Consider the following 22,341-nt stretch of genomic DNA (forward strand, 5'->3'; position numbering starts at 1 on the left):
CAACTGGATTACTAAAGATTTTAAGTCTTTACTAAACCAGATGAACCGTGCAGTTTCTCATTTAGTTTTCAGCTGAATAAGATTTGTATTACTGGATTTGATACAGCTGTGTGTAATGCAAAGGTTTTTGCAAAGCATGAAGTATCTGCTGACATTCTATGTAAGGAGCTATCAAATCTGGATGAAAACCTAGACGTTTGTAGTCATTTTCTATATATTTGTTGGGGTTGGCTTTTTGTTGGTGTAATGGGTCATGTGTTCAGACCTATATCACTTCAGAAAAAGTTTATTTGAAACCTTCTGGTATTGCTTTTTAATGTGGTTTATTTGCTGTTGCTCTTTGTGAAGCATTATGTTTTGGACTAAGCTCTTTTATTCAGAGAAGTGCCAAAATCTTAGTGTCTGAGGTGCTAGAGCTCTTCTGGCTGCGATGATATGTTAGGAGCATCAGGAAGTACCCTCCCCCAGACATTCATATCAGGAATATATGGCCCAGGTGCTTTCTTCTGAAGATAGAGTCAGTGGCTTTTACCTTTTTCAGAGAAGACTTACATACTGAAGGGAGATAAACTTGTGCAATTCTAGCATTTTCTTTCTACTCCCCTTTTTTAAAAAAATGTGAATGGCTGTTAGTCTGTGCCGATACAGCCAAGCATCAAGTAAAATAAAGGCTTAATTCTTCAAACCTTTTTGCCTTCATCAATATATTATTATCACACTGTTGTAAATCTCATTTGTATGTTTTTCTTCAATCAGGATCTACTTATTTCCTCTTTTTTAGAATAGCTTTTAGAAACCCAAGCAATAAAAGTACTCTTCATCCTTGAATTTCTTTCACAAAGTGACGCTATTTATATAGTTAGATCTTGATCTCTAGTCTGTAGAACGTCCTTTGATGATCTTTGAATTGAGCAAGTAATTTGTTAACAAGATGTTCCTATCTTCTTTTACTGCCTCATACTTAGCAAAAACAAATTTAGAAACTCTCCTTGTTTACAAAGGAGATGACAGTGCTAGTTGATTAAAAGGGACGTAATTTGTTGCCCCACTTATCTCATTTTGTTGATTAGCTGCAACAGACGGTGATGCCCAATTCACTTTTTAAATGAGTAAATTTGGCACATATGTATGATAGTTCCTCCTCTTCTTGTACCATCATCAACAGACTCCAACTAGCTGGCATTCTGCCACCATGGGAAGCAAGAGTTGTTTTCACTCAATGTGCATCTTGTGTTTGCCATCTGTATCTGCCTTTATGTAGGGCCTTCTCCTGAAAAACTACTAAAAGTGCAGTTTATTCTCAAACATCTACTTACATTGCTGGTAGTGGAGCTAAAAGCATAAATAAGAACTATGCCTATTAATCGAGTGAAGATTTTTTAGATCTAGGCCCTCAATTCATAAGGTGGATCTTGAATATCTGCTATAAATCTTGTAATGGCCATCATTTATTAATAGTATTTTTTATATTTATAGCCATGTGCACACAATATAGGCCATTGGCAAAGATAAGAGTTATAATATCAGGGTAAAACACAAGATGCAGTTGAGAGTAGATAAGATATGATCTGGTTACGTGTTGCTCAGGTGGTATCTGTTCTGGTGTTTCTCTGTGTTTGCCATGAAAGGATTGTTCTGATGGCTAACCTGAATCTTTCATGCTGTGATGAAGTTTATTGCTTCTGACTTCATCCATTAGATGATTTATATTTGCTGCATATGTCTCCAGTCTCTCATAATTAGCAGATTAGTGTTGGTAGAAATGAAGAGAAGGAATTTACATGTTGGATAGGAGAGATCCAGTTTGCTTGTTTGTTGGTGAAGAAAATATGGCAAGGGATTACATGCCTTTCATTGGGGACTTAACAAGGAAGAGGTTTTCAGTGTCTGACTTAGCTGATAGGTGCTGTTTAGTACAAGATGGACTGTTTAGATATTTAAATCCCTCTAGGGATAGGACTAGAGGGAATGGCTTCAAGCTGCGCCAGGGAAGGTTCAGGCTGGACGTTAGGAAATACTTCTTCTCTAAAGGAGTGGTCAGGCACTGGAATGGGCTGCCCAGAGAGGTGGTGGAGTCACCGAGCCTGGTGGTGTTCAAGAAACGTTTGGACGTTGTGTTGAGGGATATGGTTTATTGAGAACTATTGGTGATGGGTGGATGGTTGGACTGGGTGATCCTGTGGGTCTTTTCCAACCTTAGTGATTCTGTGATTTTATAATCCTTTCATTCTAAATAAACTTTCATTTTTTAATAAGTCTTTTTTTTTAATTTTTCTTCATATGTTTAATATATATGTATATATAAATAATTTTTCTTAATATTTTCTCAACATATTTTTCTTGTTAATAACTGAAAACAGTGCTGTGTATTTTCTGTAGTGGTTACCGTGTCTGGTAAACATCATCCTGGAAAAACATGGAGCCTATATACAAAAGGATGCCTCTACCTTCAGTATATACCCTTCACTGTGGAAAAAAAAATTGCTTGGATTGTTCTGTTCTCTGTGGTTCCAAGAATTTTAGATACAGAAGCACCTAAACAACCTTCAGTGTCCTTAAAACAAAGAGTTCCTGCTTGTTGGCATAGGAGCAGTTACAGAAATTAGAATCTGATGTGAATTTTTACTTCCCTTCATTCTTCCAAATGGAGACTATACAGCAGTATTATACGTCACTCAGCTTCATTTAATATTCCATATAACTAGTTTAGATATTGCAAGTGTGCAAGGTCATAATTCTCACTGATGACATTGACGTGCATCCTCACAAGCTTTTTTTTTTTTAATTTTTTTCTTTTTTAGGGGTTTTGGGGGAGGGAGGTAAGGAAACATTTTGAACATTTAGAAAACTCTGAAAATTTGGACTTGATGATCCTTGTGGGTCCCTTTCAACTCAGAATAGTTTATGATTCTATGATTTAACAAAACAAACTGAAACTCCACTTAGGCACAGTGGGTCCCTGCTGTGCAGTCACTAATAGAAAAGAACAGTCTTTTAAATGTAAATAACTTTAGGAATACAAACCATGCAACACTTGTGACAAATTTGTAATCAGTTTTTCACAGCATTTTACAATAAAGATCTTTTTTTCCCTTTAAGTACTGGCCTAAATAACAGAAGTTTTAGCTGCCATGGCTTCTTGGAGAAACTGTGACATTGTTCAATGTTTATGACAGGACAAATGGAGAAAACAAGTGAGCACTGGACTTGTGTGTTTGAGTAAACACTTATTTGAAGTAAAACTTTTGTATAGCTACAGCTTTCCTTCTTGGTCTCTACTTGTCATCTTCTGGTAGTATAGTCTAGTTTCCTTTGGTCCGCAGTATTAATTCCAGGTTTCTCTCTTTACTGACTGAATTACTTCTCTTACCCTTCAGTTGTCTTTATGCTATTACTTATAAAACATTAATGTAGTGGCAAGTGCTGCAGATATGGTAGGCTGACTGGGATTATAAAATAAGACCCAGGATAAAGGCTGTATTCTACTGCAGATGTTATTGTACAGAGAAGTCCAATAATGCCTTATCTGTAAAGAAACACGGGTTGTTTGGTGTCCTGCATATCCTGCAAGATTACTGAGTCCAAGTGGGCTTCCAGTTTTCTCTGTGGCAAAAAATGAAGGTTAGTTGTTATAATGTTGCATCTGTTTCTTCTTTAGAATTTTGTCTTCCAGATTTATTGAGGCTTTTGCTGGTGTTCCGGTCTGATGGAACTGCCTGATTTTTTACTATCATTGTGATCATTTTTCACCATAGAGAACATCTAGAAGCATCTTTCCTTCGGTATCTTAACTTTAGAACAACTTTCTATGAAATGTGAGTTAAAAGTGGAATAGGAAGAATGCCTGTAGACTATGCCCCTTCTGTTGTTTCTGAATAGAAGGTTAGCTTTTTCCAGAGGTCCCAGGAAGCTTTGTGTCTGCCCTGAGCACAGGAATAATCTTGCATACTATGCTGTATTGCAGCCTTTAATTCCCTTCTCTGGGTGGGAATTCACTCATGGGACAGGTCATGAAGTTGCAATATGCTGATGTCTCAAAGAAAATGAATACTTTAATCTGTACTCTGTTCTTTTTTTAGGTGTAGCTTTATAATAGCTTATGAGAAAATCCATTTGTATGCTAGGACAGTAGGTATGGGTTGCTCTTCTCTCTCTGCCATGTCCATTAACACGGCACTGTGCTGCACATGGGTCTGCAGAGTTGCTTCTGCTTTGACATTAGATAGCCTCAGTGGACCGGAAGGATTCTGTCCCACATATGTAGGCTGGCAGGCCTGAGCAGGTCAGGACTCAGTGTTTGCTGCTTGCCATTATTATTTTCAGTAAAGCCAGTTGGATCTTAGCAGGAAATTTTAATCTCAGTTTGATCTTCTGCATGTTTGCATATACGCAGAAAAGGTACTTGCAGAATGGAGGCTCGAGCAGTGAATTTACTCTAGAGCTGGTATCCTCAGTACTTTAAAACGCTGGAGGATTATACACAGAAGTGGATTAAACAAAAGAGCTCCTTTCCACTGCCTGCTTCCGTCACCATGTACCTTCACTTTCAATAGAGCTTTTGTGAATAAAGTAGCTGAAGACAGGAATCAAGAGCACATGATATAAAGGTCCATGTACATAATTGCAGCGGAATAAGAAACCTGCAGGGCAGCTGAATGCCGCGTCTCACTGTCTGCAGGCACCAAGTACTGCAATTGGCCTCAGTGCTATGTTGTGTTAGCAGTCTCCTGACTGATGTCAGTGGAACTAGTGGGCTAAATACTGTCAGGATTGTGCTAATGCATAATGTCTATTTTGAATGAAGAGACTGAGGAAACCTGAGTTTTCTTACGTTTGTTGTGAAGCTTCCCCCAGTTTGAAAGTTTGGCCTGATGTCTGACACAGCATGGTGATTTAGCTTCCAGTTTCAAGCCCAAGAAGAACACCAACACACCATAATTTCTCTGACTTGTGGCAGATCATGGCATTTGTTGGGACAGATAGCAATCTGTCTGCAGAAAGATATCACCATAGCTGTAACAGGTACGTGCAAGGCCAGAAAGATGACACGAGGGGAGCATCTCACATAGTCCACTGGAGACTGTAGAAAATCCATGAGAAAGGTGGGGTGAAGCAAAGCTTGGCCTGGAAATACAATGAGCATGCATCTTCTGGAAGGTACTTATGCTCCATCCAAAGCTGAAGGAGTCACTGAGGCACTGAGAAAGGGAGAAATAATCTGTATGTGAACTAATCAGCCTAGAGTTCTTTTTCAGTCAGCGGAGAGAAAGTCACACGCTTACCAAGTGCTGTTTTAGAGCCTTGCTTTTATCTGACATAAATCAAAGCCTAAAAGTACTCAATTCTCTGCCAGCTACACAAGTTTAGACAGCTAGCTCAGATATAAACATTTTTGGATGAATCAACCCTGGAAGTACTTCCAGACTCTGGATCAGCTTTGGCTGAGCTGTTGATCCATTTCTGTATTTGAGCATATTCACATAATGGCTCTTTTCTATTCTTAAATATATTGTTGTTTTATAAGCAGTAATTAAAATTAAATATTTTTGTCTGATGGTATTGAGGAATTTGATATTGAATTGGTATGTGAAAAGATTTTGCAGCCATGAAGCTGTCATAATAAGTTGAGAATCACCAGACTTCCCCCCTGCACTTTTGTTGTGGAAAAGTACATTGTATTTTGAAAATCACTGCAGAAGACCAAGACTGGTGCAGCAGTTTGACACTTCTGAAATGAGAGTCTTCCAAACAGTGTGGTAAAGGCATTTTTCTGTGTCCAGATAGATTTTCCATGTTGTTTATTCTTACCTCATCTTTTCAGTGTGGTGTATATGCAAAATATATGCTTTTGTTTAGCACTGTATAACATGTGCAGTAAACAAACTTTGCCTTTGTAGCAAGAGAACCTGTAATGATCAGTAAGCAATCCACTCCTTAGAGGTCCACCATATATATCTTTGAAATATGCTAGAGGCTTCTTTGTATTTCATGAGACTGTAAAATATAGCAGACCTCTCCCTGGGCCAGATTTCCAGTAGACTACTAAAAATCTGCTTAGAGAGATATTTGTGCGTGGTAACAGTTCTCAGGCATTGAAAGACATACATGTTCTCCTGTCATGGCGATGAGGCCTGCTCCTGACTTTCACAGCTCGAGGTGCCAGCTGTGCCCATTTTCCTGGAAGCAGGAAACAAAAGCTTGCAGGAGGAAGGGGATATATTGTGGTTTAACCTGGCAGGTGTCTCAGCACCACAGTTATTCTCTCACTCCAACTTCCCAGTGGAATGGGGGAGAGAATCAGGAAGGAAAACAAGAAAGTAGAACTTTTGGGTTGAGATAAAAGCTATTCACTAATACAGAAAAGGAAGGGAGAAGGAGAATAATAATAGTAATGATAATAATATAATATATAGTTACAAAGCCAGTGATGCACAAAGCAACTGCTCACCGACCAACGCCCAGCCAACCCCTGAGCAGCAGACAACTCCCCGCAGCTTTTTAATGTTTTTTTGGGGGGGGTTTTTTGGTTTTTTTTTTTTTGTTTTGTTTTTTGCATGATGTAATTTGGTATGGAATATCCCTTTGGTGAGTCTAGGTCATCTGGCTTGGTTCTGTCTCCTCCAGCCCCCTCACTGTAAGGACAGAACAAGAAGTTGTAACATCCTTGGCTTTGTGCAGTCGCTGCTCGGCAACAACTGAAACATCAGTGTGTTGTCAACGTTGTTTTTTCTCCCAAAGCCAAAAGACAGCATCATACCAGACACTGTGAGGGGGGTATAAAAGCTTTGTCCCAGCTGAAACCAGGACAGGGAAGAACAGTATACTTGCTATTTCTCCTGACCCATGGAAACTATCCTGATCTCAGGCACAGTTATGCTTGTCCCAGGGGACTCTCCTTCAAGGGCCCCTGTAACCTCTCCACTTAACAAACTCAGCTTTTCTTCCTCAGCTGCTTCTTCCTCTTTCTTTGGTGTCACATATGATTAGCTTTTTTTGTCATTTTGTTGAGCTGTTAACTATACTGCAGCTCATTCCTGCTCTGGAAAAAGCCCTCTGTGTCTAGCCTTAATTTTTCAAGTTGTTTCATACTGCAGTTATGGTAGTTTGCAAAGTCAAAACAATTTTCTACCAATCTCCTCTCAATTAACTTCTCTGCTGGCATAGGCACAGACCGCAGTTTCTCTTGTCTTGTAATTGTTATCCTTTGGGATACCTCCTTTTCTCTTGGTGATCTTCTTATTCCGTTGTTGTTGCTAAGTCTTGTAATGTTTTTCCTGCTGAATTTTCCTTTTGCCAAAACCATCTTCTGTCTGCTTTATTCCACTTCATCACCGTATACAGCCTTTGGTGCCTTCACTGGAGCTCTGAGCTGTGAACAGTAGCACTGAAACTACTTTGTATTTGCCTTGACTCCTTAATGGCCTTGAATCAGTTTCTCTGTTGAGACTATGCCTGCTAAATGCCACTGTGATAATAAACCTCATTACAACATACTTTTTCCTAACCTAGTAGTAACAGTATCCCAATTTGTGGTGTGAGCTAGCTGAATCCATTGCTGATGCTTAATGTAATTATCGGACAATGCAAAATGTGCCAGTGGGCTTATATTTCTCTCAGAAATACAATTATGAACCCTACAGGTGATTTTTAAATGGCAAAATGGTATTTTTCCCAAACTGAGTTACCAGTTTAGTAATGTGATTAGCTCTTCATAGATACTTTTGTCCACTCAGTCCCACGGTTTAAAACTAAATCTCATATATTGCCTTTGAATATGCGTGTACAGTTCCTTTAAATCACCATACAAATGTACCAGGGCTTTTTACAGATTTTTCTAACAACTATGCAGCAATGCTATTTACGATACTATGCTTAACAGTGTTTTCTTTGGTTCACTTGGAAACGGTGAGGAAATGGTTACAAATATGTTTTGCTTAAGTAGTTTATCTTCCTAGTGCAGCTGGAGTTTTTATTTCACACTGACTGAGTTTGTACAACATCAGGAATTTCTTTTCTAGTCTGTTAAGAAGCTGAGCATAGCAATAAGTGAACTGGAGACAGTAACTAGCTATGTTTCTTGAATAGTATCCAGAACAGGGAGACTTTTTTGTTTGCTTTCCTGCTTCTGTGAGCTTGATAGCACAGTACTGGAGCATTTAATATTTTTTTCCAGTGCCCTTTTACTCCAGTAACACCATGAAAATGAAAATGGCCTTACCTGCAGTTTAGAGATGAGGCACAGATGCATATGGGGCTATCCATGCCCTGTAACACAAATGCATGAACAGTGGGTTGCCATTACGTTAGGACAGTCATTAAGGATACCCACAAGGGCTGGTGCAGATGCCAGGCAGCTCTGGAAAGAGGGCTGCAGTGGTGGAAGATGGTGGCACTCCTGGGACATCTCCGCAGAAGCCACCCGAGTGACTTGCAATGAGTTTACAGGATGTTCAGAGAAGAGCATGTAGTGCATTTGCTGATCTGGCAGCAGAACCTGAGCTACAGTGGAGCTGTGCCATGATGTGTGCTGTCCCTTACTATTCCATGTAGTCTTCATAACTCTGCTTCATGTTACAAACTCCTCACCCTAAGGAAATAAGAACTTATCTTCTAGAAGTAACAGTAGTTTCTTCTAGGCACTGGATCCACTCTTAATTATTGTTTGTTCATTGGTGAATGAGCTGCAAGTTCTCTTCTTTTGCCTGTAGTACAATTGGTAGTGGACCTTACAACTCTTCTGAGATGTAACGCAAATGGCACAGATGTAAACCAAGCCTAAAAGGATGTTGATGAAAATTTTCTTGCTTGTATTTATTGTAGCTCAGAGTAGTGTAGATGAGTTCTTTGTCGTTTAATGGCGTGACTCATTTTGAGACTGTTTCTGTTAAAGTTCACAAATGTATTTGAGTACTTGTAGAGCGCTGCTGTATGAGTAAGGCTGGACAACTGTTTGTGTATTTTGTGACCAGATGGTTCTGCTTTTTTTCTGCTTTTTTTTAACCCCTTGCTTCACTAGTATTTTTTTATTAGCACCTTCTACTCACTACTCCACATAAATCTTTGCGGGTTGCACCAATGAAATGCATCAGTGTGGTAATTTCACTTTTTTTTTTTTTCTGTGCTAATTCTCACAGTATTCTCAAGAGGTAACAAAAAGCAATTGATTTTATTTTTTCAGGTTGAGGAGAAAGTGGATATAATGTCTAATTTATTGAAGCTGCAAAATCCTGATGCCTGGATTACTCCCAGCACCTTAAGAGTATTTTTAAGCACCTAGGAGTTCCGATTATCTATTCTCTTTTTAAAAGTATTTTATTTCAGTAGAGTTATGTTGGGACTTCCAGGTCAAGTGTTTGCGAACCTATTTCTTGTCAGGCTATTTAAAATCTGACTGAAATACTACTCTTCTTAAGTATTTTTCAAATTTATATATTAGATGGCAATTCATCTCACCCAAATTCAGGAAACCCTATATTCACATCATCAGAGACAAACGTGCACTTTAAGAATGTGACTTCACCTGATCTCTGTTTATGACCAAGTGTATGTTTCTTTCCAATGTCTGTGCATAAGGCTGGATGATTAGTTCAAACCGTTGTCTCCTGTACTGTAAACACTTGCATTTGTTTTACAAAGACTAACCCTAAGTGATTAATCAAAGAGACGTAGGAAGTCTCATCGCACAGAAGCCAGACCTCTCTAATACTCAAACTTCCAGCTCATGGACTTCACCAGTTTTTCCCGCGCACTGTAGCTGCTGGCCTCGATCTCTGTGATTCTCCTGAAAGCCTTTTTTCACTTCTAGTTTTATTTTAGCTGAACCTCAAATGTCAAGATGTATTAAGGAGAAAGAAAGAAGGAAAGACAGAAAGAAAGAAAGAAAGAAAAAGAAAATAATGTAGAAAAAGAAAATAACGTAGAATACAGAGTTGGGGAAATGCTGACATACTAGTCATTCTCTTTAGAGATATGTGTAGTGAATTTAACAGGGACTGTACATTCTGTTGCACTCCAGGGGCATTTCTTTAAGGTGTTTTTTTTTATTTTTTTTTTTCCACTAGGTTTTGACCTGCAAGGTGAAATTCCACTTTAAAGATAACTGTTCAAATTTATGAGAGGTCTGTGAGAGAAATCTCAACTTCTCTAAGAACTATAGTGCACTATTTAACTCTAGATGACTTTTGAGAAGGCGGGTAGGTGGCTTTATGTTTGAAGAATAAACACAAACCAGGCACAACTTCCAGTGAATTTATAGAGTTCAGCTTACTTCTCTAAGGGCTCAATACATTATCCAATTCATTATTGGATACATTATTCCAAAGGAAAATGTTAATTTGACGGTAGAGTGCGAAACAAAAAGACCCATTTACAATATTGCCCTGTTTACATCTACCCAGACCACCACAGAAGCCAGAACTTGGATTGCAAACCTTTTAAAGTGGAAGAATTTTTTTTCTTTTAAAAAATCTTTTTATTTTAAAAACTACTGGAGATGGGCTTGGTAGGAGGCTAATAAAAATATTCATTTACTTTACTCTTTTTTTCTTTAATGTTGAATATTTGTTCTTAAAGAACTGAACACAGGCCAGCATTTAATTTCCTGTGCTAGGCATTCAAATAGCCTGTTATGTCTTGACATAAATCACTCTCCTATGGCTTGAACCAGAGTAGAACCTCTGAAACAGTGGTGAAAAGCTGGAATCATTATTGTCAGACATATCCTGTCCTAACTGTTCCCATATCAGAGTTTTAAATGTGCTTCCCTAATGAACCATATTATTTTGGAGTGTTGTGTTGCCTATGGTACTTGGATGTTAAATAGTTGTGATTTGGTTTTATATTAGGTGGTAACCTACCAAATAGTAAGGCAAGCAACAAAATAAAGTCTGTATCTTGAGCATATGCTATAGACTAATAATGATTCTCTGGAAGACGTAACTTCTCTTTAGAATTACCATTATTTTCTCTTGCAACATTTTAATTCATTTCTTCATTGACTTCAGTCCCTACAGCACGCAAGCCCATCAGATCTGAAGGCTGGAAAATCTGCATATCAAAATTCCAGATATCTTTATTGGAAAATGACGGTTGCTCCTTTTTTTACAGCCATAGGTGTATGGCAGTTTTGATCCCGTGAAAGTGGGGAGGTAAAGGAATAAAGATCAGAATCATGTCCTACAAACTGCAAACCATTAATCATATTCAATTAGCAACATATCTTAACTTCTATGCGATATAGTTGCATAAAATTATCTATTGCTAAAACTAGCTGACTCTGGAATGGCACTTTCTCCAGCTATTTCACACCAGTTCAGGAAGTCTTGGAAAGGAAAGGTATTGCATGTGATTGAAATGCATTGTTCATGACAGAGGTGGTCTCTTGGTTTGGAGATGACTTTAGCTTCTCTCCTTCGGAGACCTGGGGGAGGGTTGCTGGAAGGCTGTGGTGTAGGCAAGAAGAGGCTGTATGGCTGAAAAGAGCTACTCTTCTGGATGTCTTGTGCTTCCACATGACTTTCTGTATCCCATTCCTAAGTCTATATTCCTGCACTTCCCAATCCTTCTCATACATGCAACAGTGAGTCATTACTATTCTGTCAGTTAGGAGAGTTCTCTGCGGTTGCTTCCTGGCAGCAACTGGGCACTACTGCTTCTTTAGACTGTTTCTCTAAAGTCTGTGTGAGGAAATATTGTAAGTGAGCCTGAGATCAGAGTTAGAGGGAGCAGCTGGCCTTCTGTTCTACCCCTGCTGCCTCCGGGAAATACCAAAGCAGATGTCAGCTATCTGCAGTCACAGGGCAAAGGCAGAGGCTCTGTTCTATGTCACAATGGAAAGGAGATCAAAAAGATACTTACATTTAAATCCTGTGCTACTTGTTTGTCCAAAATTTCTACCAAACTGGGGTGCAGGTGAGTGCTTAAGTGAATAATGGAAAATAGTTCTGAATTGGTCTGTCTTGTATTAATTAGCGGAGAGAATCGCTCTCCAGTGTTCTTCCATAATGTATTGCAGTTCATTGTCCTCTCTCCCATCATCTGTACTTCTCAGCTACATGTTTCCTTGAAGCTGTCTCACTTTTGTCACAGGATGATGCTTTTTGTGCAAACATAAATATTTACAGAAGTTTACAAAAGATTAAGCCTCATCAAATCAAGTATTTCTGCTAATGCAGTGTCGGGACAAGTCAGCAGGGAGCAAGAGCCTGGGCTGCTGTGCACAGCTGTTGCAAGACCAAACTGTGGAACATTCATCTTTGACTCACTGATCAAAACCATTCTGGAGATTGACACGTGGATTGTTTATTTTTTTCCGAAGTGAAATTCTTTCCACTGAAATAGTTTCTTCATATTGTGCACAGAAGTCTGACTGTTGTCTGCAGTGTGAATATTTTGCCTCAGTTTAGCTGTTGTAATGCAAATTACCAGTGCAGATAAGTTATGCTTGCTGGACCAAACAATTGAAAAATGCAGCTCAGAACAAAAATAACTGGAGATCTGTCCACAGCACTTGTACTCCGTTGGTTTAATTCTCATTGTAATCATCAGTACCTGAGGAAAATTATCCCACATTCCATCATAAGAATAATAGGGGAAAATCCAAGTAAGAATAATAAAATGCAACCATAAAACTGTTTGTTTTTCTAGGAGGGTAAAACAAACAAGCAGAGGTCATTCCAAAATTCATGCAGCCAAATAAGCCACGAGGATGTTGAAGGCATGCAAGGAAATGCATGGCCTGGCACTGATAACCCTTGGATTCTTCTGTGGTATTTACTCACAGCATTGGTTTCTAGGCAAGAGCAAAAAACCCTTAGCTAAACTATTTGGATAGCTGTAGACAAATATCAGTGACAATTTTCTTGCTGCTGCTTATGTTGTGGAAATCTACAGAAAGTCACTGAGCAGCTCAGGAATGAGCTAAGCATTGTAAGACTAGTTAGGGTACCTTCAGGTGCCTTTATACCTTGGGTCCTGCTTGTTAAGATTACACCTGCCTCTCTGAATTCTAATCACTCCAAGTTACCATCTCTTTGAGAACATATTCCCTTCCACTAATTTAGATTGACTTGATTCTTTACGTAGTATGTTTGCATGCCGTGTGGACACTCAGTCAAGAGCATTTCTGAGACCAGTGCTTCATCCTGTATGTTTCCAATTCACTTTCACTCTTCCCCACTACGTAGTTCCAGAAAATTACATTTCCTGAGTAGGTCTAGCAAGACAATCTTCATGCTGATGCTTCAGTGAAAATAGAAGTGCCTGGTGGTGATAGTCACTTAATGCAAATGGTTTTAATGCAAATGGTTAAGAGTGTGGTAGTGTGGTTGCTCCATTGATTCTGAGTGGTGGTAAAGGCATTCAGCATCTTCTGATGTTGTGGGAAAATGGATAGTTTTCAGCCTTGGCTGTTTCACTGCTGGAGTCTTGTAAGTGACTGAACTTAAAATACCTCAGCCCAGTGTCAGAGAGCCAGAAACACAACATATGGGAGTATACTTCCTTAAAGGGACTGTGTCTGTGTTCAGTCTCATGTACTGGAAGCTTTGCTTTTTGCTCCAGTGGGAGGTGGGGATTTGTCATACCAACTAAAATACCAGCTGTCCCCTAGCAGCTCACAAGCAATGCCACTGTAGTGGTGATTGGTGGACAAAGGAGCAGTCTGGCACGTTTTTCTTCAATGCTGCTTTGTTGCCCCTTCCTAGTGAGGAGACCGCAGGAAATCCACAGGAAATCCTGCCTTCCTAGATAAACATCCTGCTTCCTCCTAAGAACCCCTGGAGCAGGCAGTTTGACATGACTGTGGGCATTTCTGCGCCAGGCAAACTGAAGAAGAATAATCTTTCATAGGAAGTGGCTCAAGCCTCATTGTTTGAGGTACTGAGAACTACAGTGGACAAAAACCAGCCAGCCTGATCAAGTGGCGGTGGTAGTCTAAGCAGGAGTGTTGGGCTAGATGACCTCCAGAAGTCCCTTCTAACCAACATTTATATGATTCTTTGAATCATATTCTAACAGTCTTTTTTCCTCTTAAAAATTAGTGCTTTTCTGGTAAAACACTACCCGACCTTGTATGTGGTCCTGTTCTTCTTGAAATAGATACGTTTTTTGAGATTTAATTAAATATACATGTAATTAAAGTATTGTTCTTATTGTAAGTTATGAAATAATTATGCTATTCTCTGGGAATGCTTGAATTCATCATCTTAATACTCCCAAGATATTCCTGTAACTAAACACATTGAGCGAAAGAAGTTATATTAAATTTAATAACACAATGGGAAAAATGCTTATGGTTGTAGACCTGTGGCTTTGATGACTAATCTTAATGGATAAATTGAAACTCATGATTCAAACCTGCAAACGTAGCTGAAATGACTGCGTGGTTCAGGCTGAAATACAGCCTCACAGAAATAAATGGATTTAGTGTTCTCTTCAGGTAGTAGATTTCAATCACAAATTTTGAAGCTGAGATGCTAGATCGAAGTAGAAATAAACCTGAGGAAGATGGTGTACATAAAGCGGAGGTTTGTCTTTTTTTCTTCAGAGCTTTGCAGCCCAAATGTATTGTAAATTTTCTATCTGCCTCATCTTGTTCTGAGGGATGGTCCTTGCTGTACTGTGCTTCTGGGCAAACAGGGATGGGCAAAATCTTCAAATGGTGACTGTGTGCGCTCAAACTGTTCTGACTTGAGAAAAAAAGTAATTCAGTATTTTCATTATTTGGTAGTTTTTAAGAGACATACATGCAGCTACGTATGTCTGGATGCTGGCCTGTGGAAGCCAATCTTCTTAGAGTTCTGTTTATGGTCAGTGGAGAGAGGACTCCCAAGCATACAAGGTCCTGTATACAGAGTGAAGGATGATGAATCAGGGCAGGAGCCTGACTGTATGGGGAATAACTCCTTGTAAGTACAATGGCTGGTGATCCACATAGCACAAATACTGTAGTATAGCAGAACAGGCTTATCTTAAAATTATATTCTTAACAGTGTGTGTGTGTTTCTCAGCTGCAGGCAATTTATGTAACAATACATGTCCCTCAGTATGAAAGTTCACCAGTTCAGGACTTGATGACTTTGATTGCTCCACATAGGTAGTTCCATAAGAAACAGTGCTTTTTACAAATTTATTTTAGTTTATTCTTGTTTCTTACATATAGAAGAAAAATGAAGTATATTTTTTTTTAGTCAGAAAGATATTCTGTTCTCCACAGTAATTAAAGCCAGAAAAACAAGAGGCTCTTGGCAGCTATGTACTGTTAGAAAAGCTTTAAATCTCTCTGTGAAAACTGGTTGTTGGTATCAAGCATTTCCTTTCATGCAAATCACTTTAACTAGAGAAATTACGATCAGAAAAACTAGTTGCTGTCAGATGATGATTGTTTTCCATAATTCTGGGAGCATACACAAAGTACAGGAAGCTTTCCAAACCAAGAAGAGGATGTAGTCCCCTTTCCAAAGCACGTGAGTGTAAAGAGGAGGGGAGGAAAGAAGAGGGATGAAGCTGCAGCATGCAGAACAATTAGGGTAATGCTAGCCATGCATCAGATGAGTTATTATAGCTGGTAGAAAGTGACAGCAGTTTTCTTGGAGGAGAGATGGATGGAGTGAACGAATGAACATTTATTTAGTTTAGTTTATTTTTTATCATTTGAATATGTTCTGGCCAAATATGTTTGTGAATGCATTTTCATTTTAGGTTATTATTTCTATTTTTACTACGTGTAGTTTAAGAAGGGAAAAAAACTTTGCACATATGTTATATAGCAAGCTATCTTCTTGAGGGAAAAAACAAAAACAAAACAAGAATTGCAACAAAATTCAAGCTAAAAGTAATGTTTTGAAGATTCCAATGATTTTTAGTAGATGCATAAATATTCAAACCTATTCCTAAGTGAGCAATTCCCCTCAATCTGGGAAATTGAATAAAATAAATTTTATACTAAAAATCCACATTTTATTGGATTGAGTTATTGAGAAATTAGTTATTGAGAAATTGAGTTATTGAGAAACTAGAACAACTATTTTTAATAGGAAAGCACCCTCAAATGTAGGTGTACAGAACACTTCAGAAATAAGAAGGTGTGTAAATAATATCTTCCCTCACCACTGTGCCCTTGAAGAGAAGATATTTCTTTCAGGTTTCTCTCCAGCTCAATGACTTTCTGGGTTGCTGCAAACTCAGTGTAATCCCTCCGGCTCTCCCATAACCCAGTCACTCTCTTTTTAGAGGAACATGCCATAATAACATTATACAAACAACTAAATCAAATATCTCTTGTTACAGCTTAAGAGATAAAAGTCCTTGTACAACTGTCTCATGTGTTTGCCGTTCTTCCCCCTACCACCTCACTTTCACATCTAAATCTTTAATTTATTTTCTGTTTAGAAGGCTACTGGTAGTAATTTTCCATTCTTCAAGGTGAATTGGAAGATGTACTTTTAATAATGCCCTTTATTTATAGTCTACTCATAAGAATTGCTGCTTGAGACTAAAGTGAGCTTCGCTTTTGAAGATGAATTTGAAGTGATGCTTTTAGCAAGAATGAGGAAGTATGTGGAAAGAAGTGTGCTGGAGCCTCTGTAGTACTGATGTGGGAACATGGCACTATGTTAGCAGAGTCTATCATAAGCACTGAGCTCTGTGGTATATTTCTGTTTCAGTTTGCTATAGCTTTATTTAGATATAATATTGAAATTGGTAAACAGAAGGGTGTCCTGATATCCAACCCATTACCCTGTCCTGCATGTTAAAGGCACATGGAATATTTGAACAAACGTTTGCTTCTATTTTCAAAATTTCATACATGATTATAGCATTGCACAAGATGAGATTTTAATTAACAGCGTGTTTCTTTAGGATAGTGGTTCTGATTTGGCAGTTTTGTTTTTTGTTGTTTCCTTTGCAGGAAGAAGGTATTGTGAAGGAAATAGACATCAGTCACCATGTGAAGGAAGGTTTTGAAAAAGCAGATCCTTCTCAATTTGAGCTGCTGAAAGTATTAGGACAAGGTTCATATGGAAAGGTAATTTTTAATGCCATCTAATCACTTAGAGCAACACTGAAAATGTTTCGTTCTTTCTCTGAGTTCATTTGCACTGATAATACTGCCCATACATACTGTATTGTAAAGACAGATAAGCCTCTTCTGCCTTCATTTTAATAATCTGTCTTTTGCTGGAATCCTGCATATAGAACAGTTTAGAAAATAATGTTTCTGGCTCTGGACCTAGTCTAAGGAACAGAAGTAAGCATTAGTGAGCAGTGCTGTTTATAAAGTTAGACTCCTTTCCCTCTTTCTGACCTCTCCAGTAGTTAAGTGTGCTACTGCTGCTTAGTTGTAGGAACACTGAAAAGCTTAAAAGAAGTTTGCTTCCCAATTTCTACTGAGGGCAGATGTGATCCCAAACATATTTCACAGTCCGCATCTTTCACCCTGCTGGTTACCTCACACTGATTTTGTAAGAAAAGCTGCTTTCTTAGACATAGATGCTAAGCACTTAATTTTCATTACAATGTCTTTATTTTGAGTTTTGACGCCTATAACAAGCTCTGTTTCCTTATATGTTTCACTGCCAAGTGCTTGTGAAAACGTGTATGTATGCATAAAGCATTTGTACTGAAAAAATTGCCTACTTGTATGACCATAAGCTATTGAGAAATAAAATTTACATCTTAAGTCCAAGGCTCTTCTCAGTCCCACAGGCAATTCTTCTTCAACAGGATGTTTCATTTATAAATGAGAATAGGAAGGAAAGATGGAGAGAAAGAAGGGAGATTCAGTTCATCAATAAATTCTATCGTTTAACTAAATAAGCCTTTGAAACCTGTGGAAAGGTGAGCCTAATTTACACCAAACCTGGAAGTCCTTATCATTTTCAATGCTTTTTAAATTTTAGTTTATTTTATAAGTATTTCAGTGATGGATCATTCCCGCTAACTCGAAGAACTGATTCGTACCTAAAATCTTCTGAGGTGCCTAGCAAAAGCTGCGAACCATGACATTGAGCCAGGATTCTCAGTTTTATTCATGAAAAAAAAAAAGAAAGAAAGAAAGAAAGAAAAAAGCTATTTTGACTGTATTTAGTAGCTTTCTGAGTATTTCAGAATTATACAGATAAGTAAGATTGTTAAAAGATCCCTGAGATGACAGACATCAAAAGAATTAGCATTCACTACCAAATTTTGATCTAGAGAACTGCTTGAGAGCACTGTAATGATATTTGGGTTTTGAATGTCTTAGATTGTACTGACGTATTTCATTATTAACTGTCAAATTCAGCATTCTAGCTTCAGGCACTGTATAATTGAAATGTCTAGCCTCTGCTACCACTTCCTAAAATGAGATCAGATTTCTTTGACACGTTCCTCTCGATTTGCTGGAGGATCAGTATGTGAGTGCAGACATTAGACCTGTCTAGTGTTGTGTGATTGTAAGTCACTTTAGTATCTTATGTGAAATTGGTCAGTAAATTCACAAAAGCAACATAGGAGTGAAGTCTGGTCAGAGATTTTTATGCAGTCTCTGAATATGTAAATTTTCATCACTTCAGTATTTCAGCTAATGGTTCAAATCTGTAAGTCTCTGGGCATGCAAAGCTGTTTTTCAAGTTGTTCACCTGGGACCTACATCATTTCCTGAAGAGTTAAAGAAATTGCCTTTGGTTTCAGAGGGAGTACACACAACACTATTGAAAGTCACAGCACTTGTTTAGGTTTCTGGAATGGGATTTGGGTGTTGTACTCAGTACTTCAGCTAAGGGACTTTTACTAGTTCTATCAGTACATTTGCTTACTCATAACCTGAGGTGTTTTCATGCAAATCATACTAGAAAATTGAAATTCTACTCAGGAATATGCCCATACTATTCTGGTAAATTATCATTTTATAGCTAATACAGGGAGTCCAGTAAGTACTCCAGGACCACTTCATAGTTTCAAGAACTATCAAGACTATACCTTTAGGAATAGTTGGGAGGCAAACACCATTTTGCAATGCAATGCATTTTAATTTGTTCTTTTTCCTTTTTGGTTTGATTTCAGTATCCTCTGAAACACCACACAGTGTTCTTGAGTCATCTGTTTTGGAGGGAATGCAGACCAAATGCCCTATCCCGTGCTACACAGAACAGCTGAATAGTGACTAGAAATGTAAATTGATCATTCATTACAGCAACTAGGGTACTAGTTTTACAAGATAACGTGGAGGATAGGGGTTATTTCTAGAACTGTAGCTTAGTATTTCTGCAGATGCAGCATACTGTGTTGTTATATGTGCAGTAAGTCTTAAAATCATAACATTAAGGTTTTGAGATTTAGTGTTTTCTTTCTTTTTTTTTTTCTTAAAAAAAAAAACCCAAACATATCCATTTTTGCACAACAATAATAATGCTAAAAATCTAGTGTTTGGCAAAATTACTTTGAGACAATTTCCTCCCTTACAAACAATGCAAAAATTAAACCTTTGACTTGGACTGGATGGAAAAATATCCCAATGTTTCTCTTTCTATCTGAACTTCTAAAATATATTGGCTTCCTGTTAATATTGGAGCAGCTGAGCTTAATTTATTATGAATGTGAATGAAAAACACTTCAGAAAATCTTATGTGTTTCTGTTGCATCCAGATTTCATATTTGTTTCTGCAGTTGTGAGTACCGGAGGTACTTGCATGTTCTTCAAACTGGGAAACAAGAGACAGGAACCAGCAACATGTGCCCAATCTCAGCAAGTTAGGGCTGCTCAGCTGTAGAACCGTGCATATCTCACATGCACAGGAAACATCTTGAAAATGAAAGCCTCACCAAAAATGTATCAGATCGTATAGCAGAAGTGTTGTAGCTGTGATGTTGTGCAGATGTAAGAGCCCTGGTTAAGGTGTTCAGAGGCAATTTACATTTTTTTCCTTAAGCTTCTCTGGATGACTATTAAAAGTTATCTCCTCCCACAAGCCTTTTCTCAGAGAATGCTTGAGAAAATTGTAGGGTTTTTTACAGATTTTTTTTTTCTTTAGAAGGAAGTGTCTTTCAACTTGCAAATAATGTGCTAGAAACAGACTTCCTCCTTTCTTTTTTTGGCTTTTCATGTTTCGGATGGAGGCAATTTGCAAGGCTGCATGGCTCCTGAGTGACTGATGAATTAAAATAGTTGCCACAGATTTTTGCAATCCAAGTAGGCATTCTACAGTAAAATAATTTCATTTAGGCTTTAATTCGTGTATTTATATGTATATGTGACATACGTGGGCTTTGCAGTGCTTTTTTTGTATTTGGCTTTGCTTCCAGCTTCTGTCCAGTAGTAAAGGTGCTGAAATAACGGTTGAGCCCCTAGTGTCATGTTTCTGACCTCTGCAGACAGAGTGCGTACTGAGAATCAACTAAAATATTAATTTATTTTCAAATATTAAAATACTGAACATCCTATAAAGACTGAGCTAAATTACTGATTCCTTTTCCATTGTCCTAGTGCTCAGACTAACACAGAGTCAGATAAGAAGTTCTAGTTTCATGGAGTTAAACAAAAACTTCAAAATTTTATCTACAATTGTATTTTATTCTAATTCAAACTTTACCCTGTCAGAAGTTGTAACATAGCACACTGTAACATGGAAAGATGTCTTATTACAATAACCTGTCCGTTAATTCAATTTTTCCTACCTTTTGTTAGGTATGCTTGAGCAAATTTTCAGCTGTAAAAACTTTTTGCTTCCCTTACTTTTTATGTTAGTCATCTTTTGTGATTTATGACAGAAGTGACACCTTTTTTTTTCTCCTTAATTACTGAAAATAATTTTAAAAAATTCTGTATTCCTAAGTACAAGCAAGACATTACTTTTTTTTTCATGTAAAGCTGTTCATAATATGCAGAAATGTGCACACATTCGTTATGACTACTCACCCATCTTTAACTGAATCTTAAGGGGCTATTAATAATATTGAACATATTTTCCTTGTCAGGAATTAAAGGCTTAAAATGGAAGCTTTCCAGAACTAGCTCAATCAATTGCAGGTGAAACATATGAAGTACTTTCAGCTAAGAGTTTTCATTGGAATTCCCAGATTTGAGTACATGTTTCTCTATTAAATGCTGCAAGGCTCATAACTAAGAGCTTGGCCCCCATTTACACAAACTGTCTGCTTTTTGCAGGTGTTTCTAGTGAGGAAGATCAAAGGATCTGATGCAGGTCAGCTTTATGCCATGAAGGTACTTAAGAAAGCAACTCTGAAAGGTAAGGTTTTGGCCACTGGCTGCATTTCTGTGCTACTTCAACATCTACTTTTCTTGTCATTTTTGCGTTACGTTTGTCTGATGGTATACAGAAGTTTATCACCATAGCGAACGTTCTAGAAAAAAAGGTGCAAAGAATATGTTACCTACACAGTGTGAGAGCATGAAAACAGAGCAGTGGTGGTTCCTACCAGCTTACTTTCTTCATTTTCTTATTGTTACTTCCAGAACTTTACTGGGCATGTACTAAATTGTATCAGAACGGCAGTATCTCTCTATTGCTGAAGTAAACTAAAGCAAATACTTTTAAATAAGGACATTGCTGACGTAGAGCATGACTCTTATTGGACAGGAAGGCCTTCCAGCTGGTGCTTCTCACTACATCCCTGAAAATTCATGGAAATTTATTTTCAAGTGTGATGAGTCATTCTGAGGTTCTTGAGACCTTTCTGCTTCCTAACTCGTGACAGGTCAGCATGTGGCCTCACTCGTCTCAGGCCAAATGACTGATAATTGAAGCCGGTCATCCTTTTCTGGGGTCGTTGGCTGCTGTAACCTTGCTATGACCACAAGGGAGTTTCTAGTAATGGGAGAGATAGGTAGGACTGAATAATGAGTATGTTAAGTTTCATCTCAACTGAAGCCCTTATTGTTTGTTCATCCAGAGAGTTAGGAAGCTTCCTCCTGTTTCCCTGCTTCCTCCTGTTTCCCTGACCTAGTACTGTACTCTGCTTTTAACCCCCAACAGCCTGTACATGTTGTTCTGGGTTCGTTTTGTCCAGGGCAGCTCTTTCACTTACTTGGGAGAGGGTTTCTTCTACAACCTCAAACACCTTATTGTTACTGAATATATGATAGCTACATCTGTAACCTTAGATTCCACTGGAAAAAAAAAATAGTCTATGTAATGGTAGTTTTTGAGGATATCTCAGAACTTAGATGGTGATTTTAAACTATTCAAAGTTTAATCTTTGTTACACCAAGAATAATAGGCACCTCTAGATGCTTTCTGTGTCTACATTTCTTTGTAACACAGAGCTGCTGCCTTTCTCCTTCATCAGCCTTTTACAGCATAATATTTATTAGTTTCTCAAGTGTGAGTGACAAGGTCCAAA

General features: G+C 38.1%; 1 protein-coding gene across 5 annotated transcripts in view; it reads left to right on the forward strand.

Moving 5' to 3' along the window:
* Positions 1-22,341, forward strand: part of RPS6KA2 (ribosomal protein S6 kinase A2) — a 272,066-nt gene that overhangs the window by 163,886 nt on the left and 85,839 nt on the right. For all 5 annotated transcript variants that reach the window (XM_046939777.1, XM_040697491.2, XM_419611.7 and 2 more), the window contains 2 exons: positions 16,910-17,026; positions 21,146-21,227. In XM_046939777.1, coding sequence (XP_046795733.1) covers positions 16,910-17,026; positions 21,146-21,227 — 199 coding nt within the window. The remainder of the gene's footprint in view (positions 1-16,909; positions 17,027-21,145; positions 21,228-22,341) is intronic.

This window comes from Gallus gallus, chromosome 3 (genome assembly GCF_016699485.2).
Source record: "Gallus gallus isolate bGalGal1 chromosome 3, bGalGal1.mat.broiler.GRCg7b, whole genome shotgun sequence".
Taxonomy (NCBI): domain Eukaryota; kingdom Metazoa; phylum Chordata; class Aves; order Galliformes; family Phasianidae; genus Gallus; species Gallus gallus.